The 26,093-nt window shown below is 38.8% G+C and overlaps 1 protein-coding gene across 2 annotated transcripts in view; it reads left to right on the forward strand.

Annotated features, from left to right (window-relative positions):
- The first annotated feature begins 24,787 nt into the window (after positions 1 to 24,787).
- The window catches only part of USP47 (ubiquitin specific peptidase 47), a 101,622-nt gene continuing 100,316 nt past the window's right edge, over positions 24,788 to 26,093 (forward strand). Inside the window, exon 1 of one of the 2 annotated variants that reach the window (XM_019729272.2) lies at positions 24,788 to 25,531. In XM_019729272.2, the coding sequence (XP_019584831.1) occupies positions 25,493 to 25,531 (39 nt within the window). In that variant the 5' untranslated portion in view covers positions 24,788 to 25,492. The remainder of the gene's footprint in view (positions 25,532 to 26,093) is intronic. The other variant, XM_019729265.2, reaches the window with a different exon arrangement.

Below are 26,093 nucleotides of genomic sequence, written 5' to 3' on the forward strand. Positions count from 1 at the left end.
GAATAGACTGTCTTTACCCCACCGTACATTCTTGCTTCCATTGTCATAGATTAAGTGGCCATATAGGCATGGATTTATTTCTGGACTCTCTATTCTGTTCCATTGATCTATGGGTCTGTTTTTATGCCAGTACCATGCTGTTTTGATTACTGTAGCCTTGTAGTATAATTTGAAGTCATATGAAGAAATGTTCAACCTCACTAACCATTAGAGAAATGCAAATAAAAACCACAATGAGATACCACCTCACCCCAGTCAGGATGGCTATCATCAATAAATCAACAAACAACAAGTGCTGGCGTGGATGCGGAGAAAAGGGAACGCTGGTGCACTGTTGGTGGGAATGCAGATTGGTGCAGCCACTATGGAAAACAGTTTGGAGATATCTCAAAAATCTGAAAATGGAACTACCTTATGATCCAGCAATCCCACTCCTAGGTATCTATCCGGAGAAATCCAAAACTCCAATTCAAAAATCTTTATGCACTCCTATGTTTATTGCAGCACTATATACAATAGCCAAGACCTGGAAACAACCGAAATGCCCATCAGTAGATGACTGGATTAAGAAACTGTGGTACATTTATACAATGGAGTATTACGCAGCCATAAAGAAGAAAGAAATCTTACCATTTGCAACAACATGGATGGACCTAGAGAACATTATGTTAAGTGAAATAAGTCAGAAAGAGAAAGACAAATACCATATGATCTCACTTATATGTGGAATCTAAAGAAAAGAATAAGTGAATGAACTAATCAGAAACAGTTTTGGAAACATGGAGGAAAAACTGAGGGTTGCTAGATGGGCAGGGGGGTGGGGATAAGGGGAAGGTGAGAGGTTTTGGGAACGTACAGAGGGATAGTGGATGGGGGGAGGGGGGTTCACACAGTGTGAGGGATATAAATGATAAATGTCTAAGTTTTGCTTTGTCTTGTGCACCTGAAACTAATTAATAAAAATATATATATATATATATATATATATATATATATATATATATATATATATATATATATATATGCCAGACCGCTATGGGAAATATTTTAAACATTGAGACTTCATCAGACAATTAAAATATTAAGTTTGGAAAACTCAAAAAAAAAAAAAAAAAGAAAAACTGTTCAACAGATTGTCTTTTACTGTATCTTACCACCAGCACTGGTGCTAAGAGAGTAGGCATTTAATTTTACTGATAAGCAAAAAGAACTTCAGAGATGTTGAATTGCCCAAGGCCACAATGCTAGAAAGGGCCCCCACTGAACCTGTTTGACTCAATCTTGTGCACTACTGGGTCTCTAATAACTTTAAAATTATATGATCTTCTATCCATAAGCGAGAATTCTAATCAGCAATAAAAAGAAACAAACTACTAATGCATTCTACAACATGAATAAACCTCAAAAACATATGCTAAGTGAAAGATGCCAGATGCGAAAGATCACATATTGTATATTTCCATTTGTATGAAATGTCCAGAAAAGGCAAATACATAAGAAAAGAAAGTAAATTCCCTGGGACTGAAGATGGGACAGGGGACTGACTACTCTGAATGGACATGAAAGATCTCTTTGGGTTGATAAATTAGACTATAAATGTTCTAATATTCTAAATGTTATTTAGATAAATGTTCTAAAATTAGACTGTAGTAATGGCTGTCCAACTCTTCTCTTTGTACTAAAAAAGTATTGGATTATATACTGATAATGGGTGAATTTTATGGTATGTAACATATCTCAAAAATAAATGTGTAATATAAAATGTTGACTATTTCAGTGTTATGCAATAAAGTATATTTTAAAAAGTAAAAAAAAAAAAAAAAAACAATATGAAGCAGTTTTAAGATGATCATTGCAATTATCTCTAGAAGTATGGCTACCTGGTATTCACTGTCTTCATCCTGACAGACAAACATATGTAAATATTTGCACAGCTCTTTTGGCCTTGTCTTGGTTTCACTTTTCTGGGGGAGAGATGAGGTTTCTGTAAAACGTTTTATAGTTATGTCTGACAGTGAGACTTGACTAAGATTTTTTAAGTGTTTTTCTCTTCTTTCCTTTTTTTTTTTTTCCTCCAGATTTTTTATTGGGGAAGGGGAACATTGTGTACTTCCAGGACTTTTTTCCAAGTCAAGTAGTCTTCCTTTCAGTCTTAGTTGTGGAGGCCGCAGCTCAGCTCCAGGTCCAGTTGCCATTGCTAGTTGCAGGGGGCACAGCCCACCATCCCTTGTGAGAGTCGAACTGGCAACCTTGTGGTTGAGAGGACGTGCTCCAACCAACTGAGCCATCCGGGAGGCAACTCAGCTCAAGGTGCTGTGTTCAATCTTAGTTGCAGGGGGCAGAGCCCACCATCCTTTGCAGGACTCGAGGAATTGAACTGGCAACCTTGTGGTTGAGAGCCCACTGGCCCATGTGGGATTCGAGCCGGCAGCCTTTGGAGTTAGGAGCACGGAGCTCCAACGCCTGAGCCACCGGGTCGGCCCTCTTCTTTCCTTTCTTAATTGATACAGAATGAAGTAAGGAAAAGGCCTCAACGTCCTTAGAAGAAAACCACATGCCAAAGATGATTGTTGGCTGTTACTTTTACTAACAGCTCTTTAAGGAATATTACTATCATACTCGTTTTTCTTAAGACAAAAGATGAAAAATAAATAAATAAATAAAAAAGAAAGAAAAAAGATGAATTTAATTTTGTTTGAATATATAATTGATAAGAATAAAGACGAAAGAGAGAAGATTTGTCCTCATAAATAGAATCTTTGGTGGGTTTGCTAGTGCCTAGACCTTTTTGTCAGGTTTAGAATGCTTGTTTTAGGAGTTTTATTATTTTTACAAGACAAGGCATTGGAAACGTTTTTCAAAAAATTCACATTTTCTGAATATATTATCTTATCTTCATTTTCTTTACACAGCTGAAGCATACTTTAATGATCCATGGGAAACTTCCATGTCTTATTTAATTTTCTAGCCTTATCTTTTCTTTGATGATTACTTGTTCTGAATTTTCCTTTATAGCCAATAATTTTCACACTGGTGCACATCTGGTTACAACTGATGATACTTAAAATACGATAAACAACAGTAAGCTCCATTCATCCATATAATAAACATTTAAATAGTTATCGTATACACACGGACTTACACCAAGTGTTCTCTATGGTCAAACCTCAAAGACGTTAGTTGGACAAGGGAAGATACAGGTCCTTGAAAAGAAAAAGTCAAGCCACTGTTTGAGCAAGTACATAATAGGTGGTCAGACGGAAAATGGTTATATCTAAAAGTAAATCTGTAATATTATTTTAGCAACATTATACACAGTACACATGATAATAATTTGATTGCAATATAAGTAGTATTAGATATGTCTAGCAACACTGTAAGATAATTCAGCTATAACCAGTAGTGACTTGATGTACTTTAGGTAAAAATGGTTACTTTCCTTAAGCATTTGCTCCTCAAAGGGCAGGCTATGATTTTGATTTTTAAGCAGACAAGAGGTTCTATTGCCAACTTGCCAACTTAGTGCAATTTAAAGAAAAGAATGTTTCCATTTGATAAAGTGTATCAAAGTAGTATGTGCTGTTTTGAGCAAGAGAGCAGAGGATCAACGATGAAACTTCATTTGGGGATCATGCATCTAAGAGAAAGCTATTTTAAAACTACAAGCACATCAAGTCACCAAAAATGAACGTTGTCAATTTACAATAATAGCTGTATCTATCTAATAACATATCATGAAACCAACAAAGCCATGTTGTGCTGGTAAGGTACTAGTAATATCTACATAAACGTTCTCCTGAGAACTGCATATTATCTATAATAGTAATTTACACCCGTGTAGTATGTTTCTACTTTTAAAATGTTTTCACATCCTATACCAATAAATTAAGAAGGATGTTATATGGTGTGCCAGTTGCAGCTATAATGTAAATTGAGGGGGGAAATGTCTGGACCATTAGGCAGTGGCTACAAGCAGGACAGCTTGCTTTGTCTTTGGCATATTGTATTATGTGAACATATGCCCCAGACTATGAAGCTGGGCGCCAATGAAAACAAAATCAAACAAGCTTAACAAAACTAACTAGAAGGCAAGGCAAGAGAAGCACACTGTGTATGTGAATCAAACCTCTATCCACTTACACAATAAGAGGAAAGGAATATAAATAGAACCCAAGTCTATATTGCACTGGTTAATTTAAACTGCTGGTCATTTCATCTTTAAATCTGCCACTCCAACTCATCAGGGTTGGCAACAAGCAATAAAGTGTGATTTACAGAAAGGACCTAGTAGGAAGAAGAGAGAGAGAAAACTATGCACCAACATGCTCACCAAGCCACATGGCACTTCTCCATACAAAGTAAACAGAATTGCTCCCAGAGAAAAATAAACAAAGGAAAACCTATGAAGTGGGCTAAGGCAGCGTTCCTTTAAGAGTGTCCCCTTTGCTGGGGTCTTTCTCACCTTGCCTACTACACTCCTATTTACAGTTCTTTAGTCTTCCCACCTGAACCCAACTACCCATATTCCCTAATCCCCCACTCCCAGGACGTAGAAATAGGAAAAGATCTTCATTGAATCACTTGAGGTCAGATATTCTTAACCAGAATTTAACACATCGAATCAGATGTCTGGAAGTAACCTTAGAAGTCTTTTTTCCCTAATTTTTCACCCTCTGCATCAATTCTCCAAGAATAATCCCCCACATGGAATCCAGCCTGTGAGTCAACACTTCTCCTGATTGTAAAGCAAGGCCTCCTGGGGCAGCTCCTTCTATTTCTGGACTGTTCTAATCATTAAAAGGTTCTCAGTCGTGTTAGTCAAAATTAGCCCCCTGCAATTTCTCCTCACTTGAGAAATATAAAGCAAGTCCTTCTCCTGGCAGCCTTTTACTTTGTTTGAAGGCAGCTGTCACCTCCCCACGGTCCCTGTAGTTCAAATGTGCCCAACTGTTCCTCATATGACATGATTTATAGGCTACTAACCATCTTGCTCACTCTCTCCCTCTCTCGGATACTTTGCAATTCAGTAAAGCCCCTCTTCAAAAGTGTTGTCCAGAATGGAACACAATATTGCAGAAATGGCCTAAATACAAAATGAAAGCCATTGTCTACCATTAAATGAATTGCAGGCCCCAAGGATCATATGAACAAGAGAAAGGTTTCTATTGTTATCAGAAGGTTTTTGTTTTTGTTTTTGTGGGGCTTCGGGAGAGAGTTCACCATGCTTTTCATTGTGAGACTCGGGAATTACATTTAAAAACGCAAATGAGAATCGACTATGTGCAAGGCTCTCTGTTAGGGACTTTTGGAGAAACAAATGAATAAAATACAGCCCTGAAAGAGTCCATATACTCTTGTACACCCCCTGTCCCGTCCCCTTTGTGGACTTTTTGATAAGATAAGCTTATATTAGTCATCCATGCTAGCGCATCTGATTGGGGATAGGGGACCCTTAGAAAGATGTGCTTGACCTGGTCCCCAAACAGCTGGTCAGGTCTGTGCCCTAGAACCGCAAAAGCATTTCATATGCTTGCGTCACTGGTCCCATTGACACTCCCGCACCAGCCTGGCTTTTGTACACTTTGTTCCCTCTTCCCAGTCTGACAGCCCTCCCTGCGTCTCCAAACACAGCCTCCTCCCCCATCCTCTGCCCAGATACCCAGGTATTACCGTAACATATCTAGTATCAATTCTCCCGGACCCTGAGAACTCTTGAAAGACAGGGTGGGCTTCACGGTACCTGCTGGCTGGGAGCTCCGGAACACAGGGCTTGTATTCTCTTGGCCATAGTAGCTTTGCAGCCGCCACCTGTGACTGAGGACACGCAAACTGAGGCTGTTCAGTGATACCACGCTGCCAGCTATACCAGATTGCCTTTTACAGAATACAGAATTGAAAGCCTTGGAGATCATTCATTCTACAGTTGACAAAATGAGGGAAGCACAGAAAGTTAACTGACTCGCTTTGAGGTAACAGAGGGGCTGTAGTGACACAGTGGGCCCTAGCTTGATTCCCGGCTCAGCGCCCTTTCCGCGGACGGACGTTTTTACAATCTAAGTACTTTATGTGTATTTGAAGAAGTGCCCTGGGAGTGGATGTGACTCTACCTCTTCCTCTTAATATTTTAATAAAGAAATTTCCTAAACACTAAACTCCCGCCACACGTAGTATAAATATTCCCCTTAACGGCCACCGCGTATCAAAAAGCTGTACCAGGGCGCTGGATTCCCACACCTTCCACCAGCAGAGGGCGAGGAACCGCAGCACTGAACTTGGCTGTGGGATTTTCGGCTCTTGGGGGCCATCGACGGCCTCGCTAGCACCAGAACAAGGGAGAAGGGGCAGAGGGTCGGACCCCCGGTGACCGGGCCCCTCTCCCGCGTACAAGGCTCCCTTCCCTCCCGGGAAGACAGGAGCCCCCGGAAGCGGCGCGTCTGGGACAAGGAAGAGGCCGCGGCTCCGGGCCTTCAGTCTCGCTACATCAGGAGACCCCGGGAGCGTGCACCGCGCTAGGAAACTGAGCGCAAGCTCCCGAGGCCAAACGCCCCCTTGCCACGCCCTCTCTCCAGCCACCCCTGGCCCCCGCGCCCCCCAGGCCCAGAACTCGGCTCCCCGCATTCCTTTCTTCACCCTGCTGTCCCACTCTTCCACCCATTCCTGACCCTACACCCTTTCCTCCCACCGCGCAGTACCCCATCTCCCACGCTACTCCGCACCCCCCACCTACACCTGCTTCCCTTCTCTGTTTCAGCCGCTAGACCCAGTGAAGACTGACACGGAGAGCTCCGCCATTCACGCCTACTGACAGACAGGAAGCCAAATTCTACCCAAAAGCTCTTGATTTGATCTCCTAATGCTAAGACATGTGTACCACCTGTGGGTGGACCATTAAATATAGTAATAGGAGCTAACAGAGAACCTAATAGATGCAGGTCTCTGCTCTAAGTAAGGTACCACTACTGTGTTCGTTTTACTAATGGGGAAACCGAGGCACAGGGTGGTTAAAAAGCTTAAGAGCTACGGATAAAACAGTAGGTGGTATATCCACACAATGGAATGCTACTGAGCAATAAAAAGGAATAAATTACTGATACACTCAATAACGTGGATGAAGCTCAAAAAACATCATGCTGAGTGAAAGAAGCCAGACAGAAAAGAGGGCATACTCAATAATTCCTTCCATATGAAATTCCAAAAAAGGCAAAGCAATAGCAACAAAAAGCAAATCAGTGGTTGTCTGGGCCCAGAGATAGGGCAGGAAAAATCGTTTTGGGGTAATGGAAGTGTTTCAAAACTTTAATATAATCATGGTTGCACAGTTGTCTACATTTACCCAAACTCACCAACTGTACACTTAAAACGAGTAATTTTTGTGGTATGTTAAGTGTACCTCAAAAAAATAAACAATAAATAAATAAATAAAGAAGAAGAAGAAGGAAATGGGAACACTGGATAACACGAGGATGAATAGACAGAGTAGAAACAGGAAAGGTGGAGAGAAGTACAGTAATATCTCGGTTTTCGAACGTCTAAGTGGGGAACATTTTAGTTTACGAACGCCGTGAACCCGGAAGTAAAGGCTTCGGTTGTCCAACCCGCCTTGGAAGTGGAACATGTCACATGGCTTCCACTGAGTGCAAGATCCTGAGGCCTAGCTGTCGGCTGTTTCCAAACGTTTCAGAACTTGAAAGGTCCCCTGGAACAGATTTCGTTCGAAAACCGAGGTGCCACTGTAGTTAGGAGTGAGAACTAAGAAAGAAAGATGGCCCAGAAGCCAAGCGAAGAGACTAGTGCATTGTAGGTGCTGAATAAATTCTTGTTGAATGAATGAACAGCAGTATCCAGAGGGATGAAGTGGTCAACATGCCACAGAGAGGTTGTGGAGGATGAGAGCTCTAAAGAGTCCCCTGGGAGTTGAGCTGGACTCTCCTGGGGGAACAGCTTTCAAAGGAAAAGTCCCCTGGTTTTCTCAGCTTCAGTGTTCTGAGAATTTCCAGGGAGAGAGATGTAAGAGCTTAGTGTACTATCAATAGATAACCTGCCCTAGAGTTCAGTTAATTATAATACGGTTGTAAACAACACAGTGGAATATTGGGCTCATTTGTGATTTTCCTTTCTATAAAAACCCAGCCTACTTTTTTAAATTATTAAAAATCCTTGTTTAACAGGGTTTGATTATGTGAAAACATTTTGAAATATTTTGAATACAGCTTGATCAATGGCTTGAAAAGGAAGTTAACGATGACCTGTCTCATATTCTGATTTTTTTAGCTATAGGCTCCAAGCCTTAAAAGAGTGACAATCGTAGAAGATATGTCCTCTGCAGTGTGAAGTTTTCACACTGATTTACACCGGTATGATTAGCAGCATACTGTGGTATTCAGTGAAGCCTGCCCACAGGGTAAGCTTTCCAAACCTCCTGCTCTGGCTTGCAGGACCTGAGTCACGATGACTAATGAAGAAGGCGCTGCCCATAAGCTAGGAGCTGGTGGGCTGATGAATGGTCTCAGCAAAAGCTTTGTGCCTCTAACTCCGACAGATCATTAGCTCCCAGAAAACGTCCAGCCTCTGGAGGTGATGGTTATTATTATAAACTAATAAATACATGAACATATAAAACAGAGCAAATGGCCTTTTTATGTGCTAGGGATATTTAAAAACTAAGCTGCATATTTCCATGAATACAGAATCCTGTTTATAGCATAAATCCTCCCTTAGCTTCCACAAAGCAAAAGCAGACGCTATTAGAAGAGTCATACTTCACCATGAAGGTGGCATTAAATTTTAACCACTGCAGTCATGGTTAAGGAGATATTTTCATTATAATCCAGTATTTTCAGGACCTTGCAACTTAGTTCAACATTCTCTTTTTGCCAATTAATTATACTCATATTGGTTTCTTACACAAAGGATATGAATGTCTGAAGTTTGATAAAATTTAATCAATCCTTAAGGTTATTCAAATGTTAGAAAAGATAAAATCCTGAGACACAAAGTAATATATAGTATATGGGGAAAATATTAGACCCCTGTAGGAAGAAAACATTATTCAACCAATGTTTCTTTGTTATTAAGTACAATGTGTTCCAGTGAAAAAATATATAGTACCACTATAAGCTGATAGTATGTAGAAAAGGAAACCAAAAATGTATGGGTACTGAAATCATTGCCTATTTCTTTAATTTCTACTTTATATTACCTGGGGGAAAATATGAATTGGCTAATAAAAAGAGACAAGTAAAGTTAAGGAGAAAACAATCTAGGAAAAATAAGGCAGACTATAACTATTCTAATAATAAGGGCCACTTTGGTTACTGGTACCAAGGCCAGGAGGGAAACTTAATAACCTGACATAATTATCGTCAGAAAAGTAGAAAATATGTGTAAGGTCCTCCAGGAAAACAAACTATTAAATCTTAGAAACCCGGTAATCTTGAATCATATCCCATTCTCTTTGGGCATAAGACTATAGCTCCGTAGTGACATTTTGCTATGAACTGAATTATGTCCCCACTAAAATTAATGTGTTGAAGCCCTAACCCCCAAAGTGACTGTATGTGGGTAGAGTCTTTAGGAGGTAATTAAGGTTAAATAATGTCATAATGGTGGAGCCTAATCCCAAAGGACTGTGGCCTTATAAGAAGAGGAAGAAATCAATTTCTTAAGTAAATTCAAATATTTTCTGTGGAGAACTGTCCTTTACTACCAAATTGACTTTTGTTAGTTTTTGAAGATTCCAATTGTGATTAAAGTTTAATTTGATTGATAGTGCTGTCATTTTAAATGCACAGAGTCAAAAATGACTAAATCAAAACAACCAAATGTTTCAATTTTAATCACATATGAAATTTAGCTGAATAGCTTCAAAAGACAAGGTCAATATGAATGTTATGCTAATTAGATATATTCCTCTCACTATAAATATCAAGACTGTCCATGTTTCAAGATAAAAATAAGATAGTATTCTTAGAAAAAGGAAAGCATTCCACCCCTACCAAAGTTGAATCCTTATCACCAAGCAGGAGCCGATAACAAAGTCCTCTTACTATTTATTCATTCATTTGATGTTTACTGATCACTTACAAGGTAGTGATTTAAGGCATAGGCTTCAAAGCCAGAGCTGCCTGAGTTTACATCTACACTCCATCACTTACTAGAGTTCTGACCCTGTGTATTAATCAACATGAGTTATGTTTGCTATGGCAACCCAGTCCATTTGGGCTGCTATAACAAAAGTGTCATGCACTGGTGGCTTACAAACAAAAAACATCTATTTCTCACAGTTCTGGAGGCTGGGAAGTCCAAGATCAGGGTACCAGCCGATTCAGTGTCTGGTGAGAGTCTGCTTCCTGATTCATAGATGGCCATCTTCTTGCTGTGTCCTCGCATGGCAGAAGGGGTAAGAGAGCTCCCTGGTGTCTCTTTTACAAGGACATTAACGTCATTCATAAGGGATCTACTCTCATGATCCCTTCACCTCCCAACAGCTCCACCTCCAAATATCATCTCCTTGGGAATTAGGTTTCAACATATGAATTAGGGGGGATACAAACATTCAGTCTATAGCATATGGTAACAGATCAAAACTGAAATCTCAGTGGCTTAAAACATCAGGATTTATTTCTCACACATGCTACATTTCCATCCTGAGGGAGAGGGAGTTGTACTCACACAATCACTCAGTGATCAGGGTGATGAACATTCTAGCATCTTGTAGCTGTGTAAGCATGTCAGCTTCTTAAGCACTGGAGGGTTTCATATCAGCCATTAAATGCTTCAGCAGGGAAGTGACCTATCGCACAGAAGTGACACATACCAATTCTCCGTGTAGCTTACTGACCATTAGCAGTTACAAGGCCATCAAACGGCAAGAGGATGGGAAAATGATCCTCCTGCATGCTCACAGAGTGAGGGGACCCAGGAAGGGTGAGCACTAAAAACTTCTGTGACATCTTGGGCAAATTACTTACCTCGTTGTGGCTCCATGTCTTCATCTGCAGTATGAAGATAACAATAGTGTCTATCTTATAAAGCTATTGTGAGGATTAAGCTAATATACCTACATCAAGCCCTTTGCACTGTGTTTAACACCTAATACTCAATGAATGCTGTTATTATTATGAACATTGTGCTAAGCTGTAGGGACAACATGAGGACCTGAACAGCTCTCTCCACTCTGGGAGTTCTGCACACATTAGCAGACAATAGACATACAAGTGATAATTCTACAAAAAATCTGATTATCAGCCTGGAAAATTATCTTAGTTCTGATGACTCAGTAATGCAGAAAGGCAGAGCAGTATGAGAAGGTGGAACACAGGCTCTGGAATCAGGCATTTCTTGGTTTGACTCTTGGCTCTGCCATCCACTGGCTGTGATTTAGACAAGTGACTTAACCTCTCTAAGCCTCAGGATCCTTTTCTGTAAAACCAGAACTTTAAAACATTCACCTGCAGTTAGTTATGAGGATTAAATGTGGAGCAGGTAATGTAAAATGCAGCATGTGGTTTGATGAATAGGAGCTATTATTTTTAATATATTCTTAAACATTTTAGACAAAAAAACCTGTTTCTGCTGTTCTTCTCATTTCAAGTCAATAATATGCATAAAGTGCCTATGTGCCACCCATACTCACTGGGGAATACGTATAAATTTAGCTGGTTGACTTTTTCAGGTCACATTAGTTTACAGGAAAAACTAACTAAATAAAAAAGATAGAAGTAAGTAAAGCAAACAAAAACCTACATGGTCCTGAGGAATGTATTTCTTGCTCTAGCCCTCCCCTTCTTCCCGCCCCTACTCTCTCTAAAATCTAGCCCCACCCAGATTCTCCCCAATCATTTGCAAGTCCCAAAAGGGCATTTTGTGGTTTCCCCAAGAACCGGTCCTCCTTTCTTCCTCTCCATTCATCTTCCTGCTCTGAGCCACTAGCGAGGGCTCCGCAGCACCCACCAGCTCCACCGCCCACTCACAGACATGCACAAGGTGGTCCGCACAGGGGAAGATGAGACGTGCTATTGTAAATCAGCTGTCATGGACATCCTTTAATTAACTTTTAATTTGCAAACAAGTTCTCAAACCCTAAATCAGAGTCCTATGAATATCAGTCTTTTGTCGAGAATCTTCACTGTAACCAGTCTCGTATGTTGTGTAGTTGGGCAGATGGTAGCACAATCAGGATGAGCACTCACTGTTAACCAGATTGAAGTCACAAATATATCCAACCAGGTGACCCCACTTCTATCACAGTTTTGATAAAGTGACTTCAAGTACTATAAAAAGATAGACAGCTGGTTTGTCTTCTTTAATGTGAATTCCTAATCAATAATTATCCGTGTTTTCTATTGTATTATCCCTACTGCCCTATAGACAATAAATACATAGTGATAGCTTAAAATACAGCTATGAATTAATAACTAACCTTATTGAAATATGTTCGATAAAATAGATTAGGTCTTCACAAGCCTAAGTAGGATGCTATAAACACCAGAAGCATGCTATAAACACAAGAGCATAAGAGGAGGTTGGGTCTAAATGTTCTCCCTCTCTAGACCATTCAGCTTCTTGACCAACTACTGGGAGCTGAGGGAGGATTGTCCACACACACCAAAGACTCCACACATTTGCCTAAAGACTGTGACCACCTGCTCTATAGAACAGTCCTGCTCGAGGGCAGAACCCTAGGCTTATGGTTGAAGCTCAGCTGTTGAAGACATCCCTTCCTCACCTATGTGCCTGATCTGGAGAAAACCTCAGGCTTCTACCTGTCCCTGCCCCCAGAAACTTGGAAGATTTATGTGCCTCTCTGGCATCAGCCAAGTTCATAGTCTTTCTTTGCCTCTCCCTGAGAGTCCGCATGGAAGGGTCTCCAGAGGAGGTGAGCCCAACGTACCTGGCTGGGGTGAGGCCATTTGTCTCCTGGCTGGTAACCAGGCCCTCAACTACCCAGTTCCCTGATTTAAGGCACATTCTACTTCCTTCCTGCTCTAGCAAGATGTTTCTCATTGGAGCTGCAAATTTTTTCCTTTTACCCTTTTTTTTGAGAGGTACAGAATGCCTGTGTGTGTGTGTGTGTGTGTGTGTGTGTGTGTGTGTGTGTGTGTGTGTGTGTGTTTTAATTTAGGGCAGTGTCTAGTCTTGTTTTTCAGTATATATTTATATTACATTCACTTAAAAAAATGTGATCTCACTTTCATAATTGAATTTTCCCTTTTGTAACACACACCTTTGATTTTTAAAATTATTCTCTTCTTATTTATTCATTTAAGAGATATTTATTCCTGCTAGTACTATGACTGTGATGAATAAGACACTTCTTATAGAACTTATATTCTGTCGGGGTAGACATTGAACAACAACTAACATAATTATTTAACTACGGTTATGCTAAGTGCTAAAAAAGAGGACAACCAATTGCTAAGAGAGGATAATGACAAGGCACCTGACTTCATTTAAGGAGGGAGAAAGGCTTCCTTTGAGGAGGTGCTGATTGAACTGAACTGTGAGGGGTAAGTAGAAAATAACTGGGCAAGGGAGGTGTGTGGGATGGGGGAAGCTCCATAGTAGAGAACATTCCAGGAAGCTGAAACAACATGTACAAAGACCCTAGGGAAAGCTGACTCCACTCAGAAACTGAGAGAATGTGGCTGAAATGCAAAGGTCTAGGAGCAGAGTATCCAAGAGGAAGCTGCTGAGCAGAAGGAGGCCAGATCATGAGGGGCCTTGTTGGCCAAGCAAAGTCTCTGGTCTTTACCTCATGAGCTATGGAAACTATAAAAAGAATGTAACCAAAAAAATTACATGATGCTTTTAAAAAAAGATTACTCTAACTGCCGTGTGGGAAAGGTAAGGTATTGGAGGGAGAGAGTGGAATTAAGAAGCTATTTCATTAGTCTTAATTGAGAGATCACGGTTGTTGGCCTAGCTTGTGGTACTAGAGCTGGAGAAAACTGGGCAGTTTTGATATATTTTAGGAAGTAGAGTTGACAAACAACTAAGGCCTGAATATTTAAATTATTAGATATTAATTTAAGTTTAAAAGGGAAAATACTTGGTAAGGCTTAGGAAGTCCCTGTTTAGAAAGGGGGGTAGAGTTTACTTTGCAACAATAATACTTATGCAGAGACTAAGAAAATGTTGTAACAAGGTCAGATTTTATGCCTAAAACCTAAAATTCTGGGTTGTTGAATATATATATATATATATAATTTTATTTTATATAGAATATAATAGTTTATAGATCATACATTCATTTCATATCTATCTATATGACCATATATTCATATTATATTTATGAATATATGTGTATTCAAAATGTGCCCGTAAGAACAATGAAGAATTCTGAGATATTCAGATCATGTTCCTGTTGGACTACTTAGATTGGGCTACTTAGCCTGGTTAATTTGCTTGGGAAACAATGAAAGTAGTTACAGAATGTGTTTATGTTACATAATTTATTGTACCTTCAGATTTAATGCTACTCTGTTTCTTCTTTCTCATTCCTGAGCAAAGAAGGACCTATAACAACGGAAACCATTGGTTTCCAGGGAAGCCAGACACAGACACAGCAGCTGAAGAGAAAAATCTCTAGCTGTTTTCATTTCTGTCAACCTTCTGGAATCAGATTCTTTCCTGGCTCTTGAGACGGTCTGAATAGTGAAAGATGAGTTGTGACCATCTGGTACTTCTGGGGAGGTGCCATTGGATTGTGATGAAAACACTGGGCTAGGAGTTAGGAAACAGGAGTTCTAACTCCAGTTCTAGACCCAGCTTCCTGGATTGCCTTGAGTAGATTACTTGAACAATATGGGCCTTGGCTTTTCAGCTGTGAAATTTGGACTAAATTTGGCCTGGCGTCCCCATAATACTCATTCTATGATTCAAAGAGAGAATATGAAGCTTCCAACTCACATTTCACAGACACGTTTCTCACATTAGTTTCTCTAATCATTCATTAATTCATTTGACAAATGAGAACCCACTACATGCCAAGTATTATTGTAGGCACCAGTCTCATACCAGTGAACAAAAACAGACAAACGTCCTCACAGAATTTATATTCTAATATCTGTAATAGATTTATACAAATCCTGGGTCATTAGGAATAGCATCTTTAACAAACAATTAAAAGAAGGGTTGTTTTTTTTTGTTAGTTTTTTAACATTAATGAAGGAAAGTTTGTTGTTTCAATACTTATCCCAAGCACCATCTCCTTCCTCCAGGAAGCTGTTCCTCTGAAGATTCAAGTAGGGCTAAGTATATCCTTTTTCTGTAAATTATAGCATTTCATGCTATGCAATTTATTCATAAAGTGGGTACATATTAATAGGCATAAATAAATAATTCATATTGAAATTCTATGTTGCTGTTAGTTATCTCAGTCAGACTATACAGTCCCTGTAGAAGTGACCACTTACCCTCAGGCCCATAGCACAGGGCTGGGCCCCAGTCGGTGCCCAGTGCTATTTGGATCTGAGCTTTGGGAATGTATTGGATCTGAAACCCCACAGCCTTACTCACTCACTTTCACAGAAGGATTACGCCTAGAGCTAAAATTCCACTCGTGGGCTCTTGCCAGGTTTCCTTTTCTCTGCTTGTCCTTTCCTGCCCCTGCATTTGTTTCCCATCCCAAGGCTCAGCCTTGCTCCGGTCCTGCTTCCACAGCTGTCAGCTTGCTAAGGCGGAGGAGCTAATCTCAGCCATGCGCCCCGTAGCACAGGGGCCTCCGCGGTGGGTGGACACAGCAGGGGGAATACCCTAGAAATCCACTGAGGTGTAAGAAGAGAATATTAGAATACAAACCCACTGAGGTGTGAAAAGAAAAGATTAGACTACACACACACACACACACACACACACACACACACACACACACTTACTTACTTACTTTTTATTTAAAAAAAAAAAAAAGAAAAATTAAGATCTACTAACATTTTATGTGTGGATTGACATCAACACTCCCACTCAGCACGCATGTCTGATGTCCTCTTGGCCAATACAGTACCCAGGCTGCTTGAAGGGAAGGAGGAAGGGGAGCTCCCACAGCAAAGAGGGGGTCACTGAGGGTTCAGTGAGGTAGATTTACAGATTACAGTATCTGGTTTTAACTACCTTGCCCTCACAAAATAGAAAAGTGTCTTTGAAAGATTCCTACAAAAACTACAGCAGGAATATCATGCTAATGAGATCAAATACGTACATAGCATTTACTACATACCAGGCACTGTCCTAAGGTGCTTCCTCTCCAGTAATTCATTTCACCTTCACAAAAACCCTGTGAGGATGGTACTGTTTTTATGCTCATTTTAAACATGAGGAAACTGGGGCATGGAGAGTTTAAGTAAGTTGCTAGTCAATGGCAGAGCCTCAATTCACCTCAGACATTCTGTCTCTAGTCAGTGCTCTTCACCACAATGTGATACACCTTAGGGATATTTAATGGAGATTAATTTATTATGATAAATGACCATTGGTCATTTTCCGCTCTTTCCATCACATTTCTTATCTATTTTTACGATCTACTTTCTACGTTTTATTTATGATATTTTATCTTCCAAAGAGCTTGTCTGATTGTAGTGCTCATGCACATAATAAATTTTGAAGTTTTTGTAGTTAAGTTAATGAGACATTGAGTCTAGATAAAAATTTATGATTCCTCATAAACAACAGTGCCGTAGACACAGCAGGAATCCAATAAATGTTGATTATTGACAAAAATTGTGATGATGATTGGGGTTCAAAATCTATACTCTGCCTACAGATGAGTAAATGAGATAATAGTTGAAGCATTTGATTTTTTTAAAATAAGAAAAAAGACCTAATTATCTGTGCATGTAGAAAATTCTATCAACAGCTAACGTAAGTGTCAATTTCAATGTTTTTCTACTAGAGGACTCATGTAAACCAATGAGAAAATATTTCTTTACTCGCTTGTAATGGTAGATAGAAGGTCTTGATAGACAAGTTTAGATGATATTATGCAAAAGAAACTGCCTGTTCTATAAAAAAAAAGGGGGGGGGTTAGAAGAAGAGGAGGAAAGGAATAACAACTGCTATTTAGCTTTTTAAAGAGAAGGTTCACTTTTAGATACATAGAGATAAATTGATAATCTTCCAGGAAAGAGCAACTATAAGAATTAAATAACTAAATATCTAAAAAATGATCAAGAAGTGAAATCATTTAGTCTAGTGAAAACCACCAAATAATTGAAAGACCAGTTTGAACATTTAAAATATAAAGGATCAAACAGCAAAGCTCATTTGCTGAAATTTTAAAAGGCCCAGAGACTTTGAATCACCTAAGTTAGTTACAAATTAAAAGTGATTAGTCACTGCTTTCTTCCCCTGAAAGTGTTATAAATTATAATTTTCACAGAACCATCAAGACAGTTAAAATATACTCTATGGAATATTTTCTATATATTAAAATATAGCATCTATAGAGGCAAACAAGGCTTTGCCTATGATAAAAGACTTTGGAGTTAGACTGCTTGGGTTGAAATCCCAGCTCCACCATTCACTAGAGTCTTGTGACCTAGCAGGTTACTTAACTTCTTTATTCCTGTTTCCTTGTCTGTAAAATGGGGATAACAATTGTACCCAACTCAGAATGTTGTTGTGAGAAGTAATAAGATACTATGTGTAAAAATATTTAACACAGGGCCTGGATCAAAGTAAATAATAAAAATTTGCAATTGTCATTAGGGACAAAACGGAGAACTTATGAATCAAAGTAGACAATAAAAGACCATAAACATTTTCAAATATTGAGCATCTGCAGTGTATCAGTCAGTCATCATGTCAGTCAATGTTCATAACTTGATTTTTTTAATTAGTTGTTTTAAAATTATATGAGACGCACATGTCCCTGGTAAAAGAATTAAAAGAATACAGAATGGTTTAATCTGAAAATGAAAAATAAAAGATCCCAGCTAACACCTACATTGGCATTGACAACCTCTATTCAAGGGACTAAGAGTTAATCATAATAAACTTTTTTTTTTGGTGGCGTAGGAGCAGATACTGCTAGAGATTTCTATGCCTATAATGGAACATACATATATAACCCCCCTCTTTTAATATACAAATGCTATACATTCTATCCTGCAACTTGCTTTTTTTTTTTCCATTTATTACGTCTTGGTTTTCTTTCTATATCATTTTATAAAATAAACTTTTTATTTTGGAATAATTTTGGATTTACAGAAAGTTGTAATATAAAGTTACATGAAATGTGTAATATGAACATATTATACAACCAAGGTACACTTGTCAAAAATAAGAAATTGACATTAGCACGTTAATATTAACTAAACTCTGGACTTTATTTGGATTTCACCAGTTTTTATGCTTATGTCCTTTTTCTGTTCCAGCATCCAAGCCACCATACCATGCTGCATTTAGTCCATATCAGTTTTTATGTTTTCACCTCACTCTATTCTAACAACTGCATAGTATTATATAGTATGGGTGAATCATAATTTACATAATCCTACTGACAGATTTTCATGTTGTTTCTAGTTTTTGGTTATTACAAACAATACTGTAATGAACATCATTATGTGTATATCTTTGTTCACTTGTGCTGTAGAATAATATTAAAAATAAAATTGCTGGATCAAAAGATGTGTATAGTTTGTGTACAATTTTGATGTACATATTGCCTTCAAAGAAGTTTACACTAATTCATATACCACAAAATTTAAATGAGTTCTTACTTCCCCTTAAGTCTTGCTAATCTGAGAGTAAAAATGGCATTTTGCTGTTTTCATTTGCAGTTCTTTAATGAGTAAAATAGAGCATCTTTTCAGATATTTATTGGCAATGCATATTTCACGTTTTATGAGGTGTCAATTTAATCTCCTTTAAGCATTCTTCTATTGGTTGTTCGTCTTTTTCTTATTGATTTAGAAGAACTTTTTTTTATATTAAGGAAATTAGCCATTTGTCATATTGGTTGCAAATATTCTTCCAGCTATTTTGTCTTTTGACTTTATTTATATTAATATTTTGCTATACACAAGTTAAAATTTCTTAATTGCCATCTTTTTATTTATACTTCTGATTTTTGCTTTTGCTCCATAACAATATTATTATAAATTATTCTCCTTTGTATACATTATTTCTCATCCTCACAATTCTATAAAGTAATTGTTACAATGAACACTTGATATTCTCAAGGAATATTGAAGTCTCTTCAAACACCAAATTTGTAAGTACTACTCTATTTACAAAGACGTTATTCTCATTTTTAAAAATTGACATCGTGACTCCAACTTTGTTTTATTGGATTCCTCATTATTTTGGACCTTGAAATTTGAGTGGTTGCAGAACCCTAGAGAAAGCTAGGATGAATCATGGTCAATCTGTCTTTGGTTGCCTTAAGCTCTGATATTTGTGTCTCCTTCTTCGATACATTTGCCAAGGCATTCTCTGTTGATGTGAGCCTCCTTTTATGCTGTTGAACACGCTGACCTATAAACTTTTTCTTTTATGAACTTCTTCAGCTCAGAAAGAGGCAAGCACTTCTGTGGCAATGAGTCTTTTTAGTTTATGTCAACAGAAAAATGCTACGTCAAGTCCTTGAACCAATCTTTCTTTGAGGCCAATCTTTCTTTGGAGCTTTCTTTGACAGCTCCACTAATGTCCTCATACTCTTGCTTCATAAAAACACTTGTCCATATTCCTAGGTTTCTCTTACATTACATTTTCTTGAGTATCATCTTTTCTGTTCTTATTTTTACACAAAGAGTTAGTCAACTTTTTAATGTTTACTAGGTTTTCTACTCAATTGATAACATTTTTTGTAGTGGAAGCACTCACTGAAATAGTTTCCCAAATTGATTTTTCTTGTTTTCATATTGATGGTGTCATTTCCATCACAAATATAAGCCATCGACTAATTTTACATTCCACTCTCTAACTTAACCAAAGAGCCTATTTGTGGCTAAGATCCAACACTTTATTAATTTCTTCAATCTTATTGCTAATAGTTGAATTTCTTTTCAGAGGCATTTTCAAAAAAACAAAGTATTAAGCATTTTCATGGAGATACTACATAAGTGGAGAAGAGCAGGCAACAATGAAACTATCAAAGTATAGTTGCTGGGTGATTAACAAGATTAGTCATTAGCTAAATGACTAGTTTATTTACTCATTCATTCAACAAATATTTAAAAGAACCTACTATACGCCAGGTATTATGAGGGCTGCATAATCCCTCATGGAGCTTAGTCTAGTACTGGGATACATAGAGCCAGGATATAGTGATTGTTTAGTACGTGCTAGGCAGTGTGCTGCATGCTTCAAAGGTTCTATATTAATTTCCTCACTCGAAAGATGGGGATAATAGTAGTAGTTATCCTTAAACTTGTTGAGAAAATTGAATGAAATAATATGTATAAATCATTTAGAATAGGGCTGCATGTATATTTATATTTATATATATTATTACATTATATTATATTATATTATATTATATTATATTATATTATATTATATTATAGACTCAGTCGTACATTATAGTAAAATAAGAGTCTTATATTAATTATTTCTCCAAAAGACGCATTAGAGTTGATTGTCCGGCTAGGTCTTATTTCGGGGAAACATGGTGTATATGTATGTATATAATGTTACCATCTTTTTCTTTACACTCCCATGTTTTGTTTGGAATACATATTTATATTTATTTACAGTTATCTATTTAAATATATATTTAACCATTCTTAACTATTACAGTTTTGTGATTATCATTACTTTCCTTACTATTTAATATAACTTTATATAGTGGGGGCTATTATTATCCTCATTTTATAGATAAGAAAACTAAAGCTCAAATTTAAGAGATCTATCCAAGGAGGGCTATAAAGTTAATAAGTACAGAGGTGGGATTCAAATTTAGGTAACCAATGTTCAGCTTATTCTTTCAACCACTCAGCTATAAAATCTTCTATACTCTGGCTAATGCATAAATTTCAAATATTCTCTTTAGCACAATTATAGAGGTCTACACATCATGGACTTTTCTGGTCAAAACGCCAAATATTACATTTGTAAATGCCAAGGTTCTACTTTATTACTTCCATTTTCTAGTCGAGAAAACAAAAAACAAAACAAAACAACAACAAAAATGAGGTTCAGCGAGGTCTTTTATGGAAAAAGTGTCAGAGCTTGGATATCAAAACAGGTCAGTCTGGCTCCAAAGTCAATCACACTGACTAAAGATCTTCTTGTTAACCTTATTAGAACACAGTCACGGTGAAAATTTCTATTCACATTAATAAAATACACTTAACATCAGTACTCATAGTTATAGGGGTGAATATTATCACTAGCTCTTTAAATTATACACTATGACTCTGACTACATAGCTTTTTAAGAAGAAGTTAAAATATTGAAATGTTTCACAAAGGGTCTTTAAATATAAAAGAAAGGAAAGAAATACCTTTATTACCATGAATATTTTAAATGCTTTTTTTTTTTGGAGAAGTTTTAGATTTACAGAAAAGTTGCGAAGATGGAACAGAATCTACATGTACCCCTCCCTGGTTTCCCCATAGTCACCAGCTTACAGTACCACTGCACAGTTGTCAAAACTAAGAAGCTGGCATTGAGACATTATTGGTAACCAAACTACAGATTTTTATTTGGGTTTCACCAGTTTTTCCTTTTCTTTTTTTTTTTTTTTTTTGGCTTCAGGATCCAACTCAGGATACCACTTTGCATTCAGTTGTCATGTCTCCTCCGTCTCCTGTGGTTTGTGACAATTTTTCTGTCTTCCATTGCTTTTCATGAGCTTAACTGTCTTGAGGAATAGGAGACAAGTATCCAGTAAAATGGCCTCCAATCTGGTTTTGTGTGATTTTTCTTCATGTTTGACTAGAGTTATATTATGAGCATTTTAAAGGGAAGGGAAAAAGAAAATTTAAAAAAAATGTATAAGGTAAAGCAAAAAGCCTTCCACCTATAATAGTCCTGACATTTTTTTAAATGTAAATCTCATCTTAAAAAGGTCATTAATTCAACAAAAATTTATTAAGTACCTATTACATAACAGACACTCTTCTAGGCACAGAGGAATACTCATTAAGGACAACCAGTTTAGATAGAGTGGTCATGAAAGTCTTTGTTTAAAAAGTAGCATTTGGGAGGCCCAAATTATAAGAAGGAACTACCTAGATAAGAACAACAATTTGGGGCATAACATTCAAGGAAAGGGAATAACTAGTGCAAAGGCTTTGTAGCACAAGTGAACTTGATGGATTTAAAAAGCTTCAATAAAGACAGGGTGGCTGCATCATCTGTGTAAGAGAAAGAATGGCAGATGAGATGAGCAAGTCAGACCGGGGCTAGATTACACTGGGTTTTATAGGCCATGGCAAGAAGTATGGATTTTCTGCTGAGTGGGATGGGAACTCTCTGAAAGGTTTTAACCAAGAGAAAGACATAATCTGATATATTTTAAAAAGATTGCTCTAGATGCTGTGTGGAGTAGGAATTATTGGAGGATAAGAATAGAAGCCCGCAGCCTAGTTAGCAGTAGTCCAAGCAAGAAATGATGATGATTGGAGTGGGACGGGTAGCAGTGGCTATATGCATTTGGATTGGGATATATTTCAGAGGAGGAAACAACAGCATTTAGTAACAAATTGAATACGAGATAAAATTCTCAACTGTTTGGCTTGATAAACTCAATTGACAAAATCATGGTGTACTCTGTTGAGTGGGGAGAACTGACAGAGCATATGTCGCAGGAGGAAAGTAGGGGAGGCTTGGAAATCAAATATTCTGCTCAGGTCAAGTTAAATTCAAGATTTTAGAGTCATCAAAAGATAGATGTATGAGTTTGGAACTCACGGGAGAGGTCAGAACTGGAGACATAAAATCCATATGTCAAATAAACGCACATATATGTAATATCTGTAACTTGATTTACTAGGAAGAGTAGCCATACATCTCTATTTATTCTTTCATTTATTAATCAATTCATGAATTCACATACGGATTCCAGAAATATTTATTGTATACTTACCAACCTATTAGGCTATAGTACAGTCATGCCAATGGTCTCTAAAGAGTGTGTAACCAGAGAAGGTAGATCAGGGGAAGAAAATATTAGCACTTTTTAAATATTTATTTTTATCTAAAAACAAAAACATGAAGTCTTACAAATATTTTATAGATTTCCACTGGCATCTCACTATTAATGAGTGAAAAGTGTGAGTGGAAAATAATTAAGGGATTTCTTCATTTTCTTTCCTTTCACTATACTGTGATGTATTTCAGTTTATGTGTGCTGGGCTAAGTAGAGTTGCCAATTACATTATTATTTCATTCTATTAACCCCCACTAAAATGAAAGTAGCTGAAAAGATTTCTGGGAAAAAAACACGAGTTGGAAATAATGGAAGCATAAGCAAAATAGACAACAGTAGAGACAACAAATTTACTTTTACCTTGAAATCTACAGAATTAATCTTAAGTAGTGGGGATGATATTTTGAAATCAGACATTTGGAAACATTTCCATTACGTGATTCTGATGCAAAAATAATGAATGTATGTTACCCAAGGCTGGGACTACAGTGAGGCATTCATCTTGGGTGCACTCAGTAATCAAGATAAATATCTTAATGCAATATTTTAAGAAGCCAAAATTAATACAAAAATCTATGATGAACAAAATAACAAAATTTTAAGTAAAGACAAGGTCAATACCTTAAAAAATTTATACATGTACATCAAAATTTGAAGACAAAATTTTCCAACCTATTTAACAATTTTTCGGGCAACAATTCCAGAGAGTTTGAAACCATTTGTTAAAAATGCAACATTTTCTGGCTGACTTCAGGGGAAGGAAAAAGTTACTAGTTGAATTTCAACAAAAACTTTTCATGACTGGTGGATGGAAGTGATAAAAATGGAAACTTGCATTAGTAAGAGTAGCCAAAGACGTACTTTCATTAATATCTACCTATCTTTGTGAGTTATCTTTTTCAGCTTATGAAAGCCATTAAAACGAAGTACAGAAATAAGCTGAGGTTATTTGAATCACTTTAATAGCTGTTTCACAAGGTATTAAAGATTTTTTAAAACATTGAAACCTAGTCAATCATATTGCTTTCACTGAATATTTTTGAGAGCAACAAGGATTTTTTATACCATTAATATAAAAAACTCTTAGTCACTTTAAATGTTTATTTTGTCTTTATCTTATCCTTCTTACATTTAAAAACGGCTTTATAGCATACACAACAGGATGTGTATATAACTTTCATAAGTATACAGACTTTTTTTGGGTAATAGAGTGCAATTTAAAAGTTTGGAGAGCACAGGTACAGGTAGTTAATGCTGTGGTGGCAGGATTATATTACATCAGGAAGTTGTAAAATCACTGTACCCATGGACTTCCTCATGAAGCACACCCCACTGAGTCTTCATAAAGAAAGTTTTGAGGAATGAGTAGGATTTGGAAAAATATTGCAAAATTTGGTTAGTATAAAACAGAGCACAATGCTTACTGCTAGAGGAAAGGACTCTACAAACATTTTTAAAGAGGATCATAGGTTCACACTGCAGACCTGCTGTTCAGAGTTGGAGAAGAAAGTTCCTTTAAAGGGGGCAGGGAAATGCAGCTGTAATGGGGGGGTGTTTGTGTGTGTGTTGGGGGGAAGATGTAACGCCATTCCTCTGAGGATAGGGTTGTTGCCTTGCCTCGCAGGAGATGGGTCCTGAAGTCCCTCCAGCCGGGGGCGTCGGGAGTGTTGGGAAAGTGGGGGAAGGAGGGGGGCAGAAAACGCAGTTCTTTCTGGCCGGGGCGGGTCAGAGGGTGGAGGCCGGGAGGTAGCCCGTGGTGCTTTCTCTTCCAGGAGGAGGCCAGGGGTCTGTGAAGAGGGGGTGAAGTTCGGGCGCTTTCCTGACGGGAGGGGAGAGCAGTGTTTGTGGTAAGGTCGGAGAAGGGGCTTTAAGCTCGAGTCTTTCCTTGGTGGGCAGCCAGTCCGAACAGCCCGAGAACGCCTGGAGGACTCTGAGGCCTGGTCCTTCCCCTGCCGGCAGAGGGAGTCCCGCGATGGATGGTCCAAAATCTGTCTAACGAAAACAGCGTTTGCATGGCCACTCAACCAATTTTGTACCTCCTGGGGCCGAGTAAGAGCTGAGATAATTAAACGCGAGTGACAGCTGCCTCTGCACCTCGGACACCAGGCGCCGGGCTCCGAGCCCGACGGCCCGAATTCTCGCGAGAGCGGCCGCCGCCATTTTTCCATTGATTGCAGCGGACTGGGGGAGGGGCCGACAACTAAGGCGACGGCGGCGGCGGCGGCGGAGCCTTGGGTTGGTGTCTGCGCGCTGGTGTCTAAGGCCCAGGCTGAGGCCTCCACGGTTGCCGGAGCGCAGGCAGTGGGGAGGATGACTGCTGCTGCCATTCTCTCCTGAGAGAGAGCCGCCGCCACCTCCCCCTCCCCCGCAGGGCGGAGAGGAGCGGCCCGAGTCTGAGCGATGGTGCCCGGCGAGGAGAACCAACTGGTCCCGAAAGAGGTGAGGGGCGAGTGGAGGAGCCTAGGCCCGAGGCCTGCGGACGCTCGCAGGCCGGGGCGAGGGGCCGACTGCGGGCCCAGCTCCTGTACGGGCCCGGCTGTGGGGCACGGAGGGGGCGTGCTGTGGGGGCGGCGAGCAGTTGGGAGACCCGAGTGGATCTCGGGGCCCGGGGGAGCGGAGACCTCGCCTTTCGGGTGTGTGGGGCTGGACAGATAAAGGAGCGAACTGGAGGGAATCGGGTCCGGTGTGGGAGGCTAAGGTGGCCTTTTGAAGTACTTATTTACCATGTCGAGCCAAGATGGGTAATTTCAAGGGAAAAATTCTGGAGCAGTTGCTGATGGGCACGACAGGGTGACGGTGCTGCGTCTGGTTCTGACAGTGGCCGTGTATAACTTTCAGGGCTTGGGAAATGTACACCCAACTTGAGATCTGGGGAGGGCAGAGTTAACTGTTACGACTTTTTTGAACTCCTATTACTTGGTAGTACTATGGGCCTGCCCAAATGGGGCCTGCCAGAGAGCGTTGAAAAGTAATAAATGTGACTTTCACGGGAAGGTAAGAG

This window comes from Rhinolophus sinicus, linkage group LG06, assembly GCF_036562045.2.
Source record: "Rhinolophus sinicus isolate RSC01 linkage group LG06, ASM3656204v1, whole genome shotgun sequence".
Lineage (NCBI taxonomy): Eukaryota > Metazoa > Chordata > Mammalia > Chiroptera > Rhinolophidae > Rhinolophus > Rhinolophus sinicus.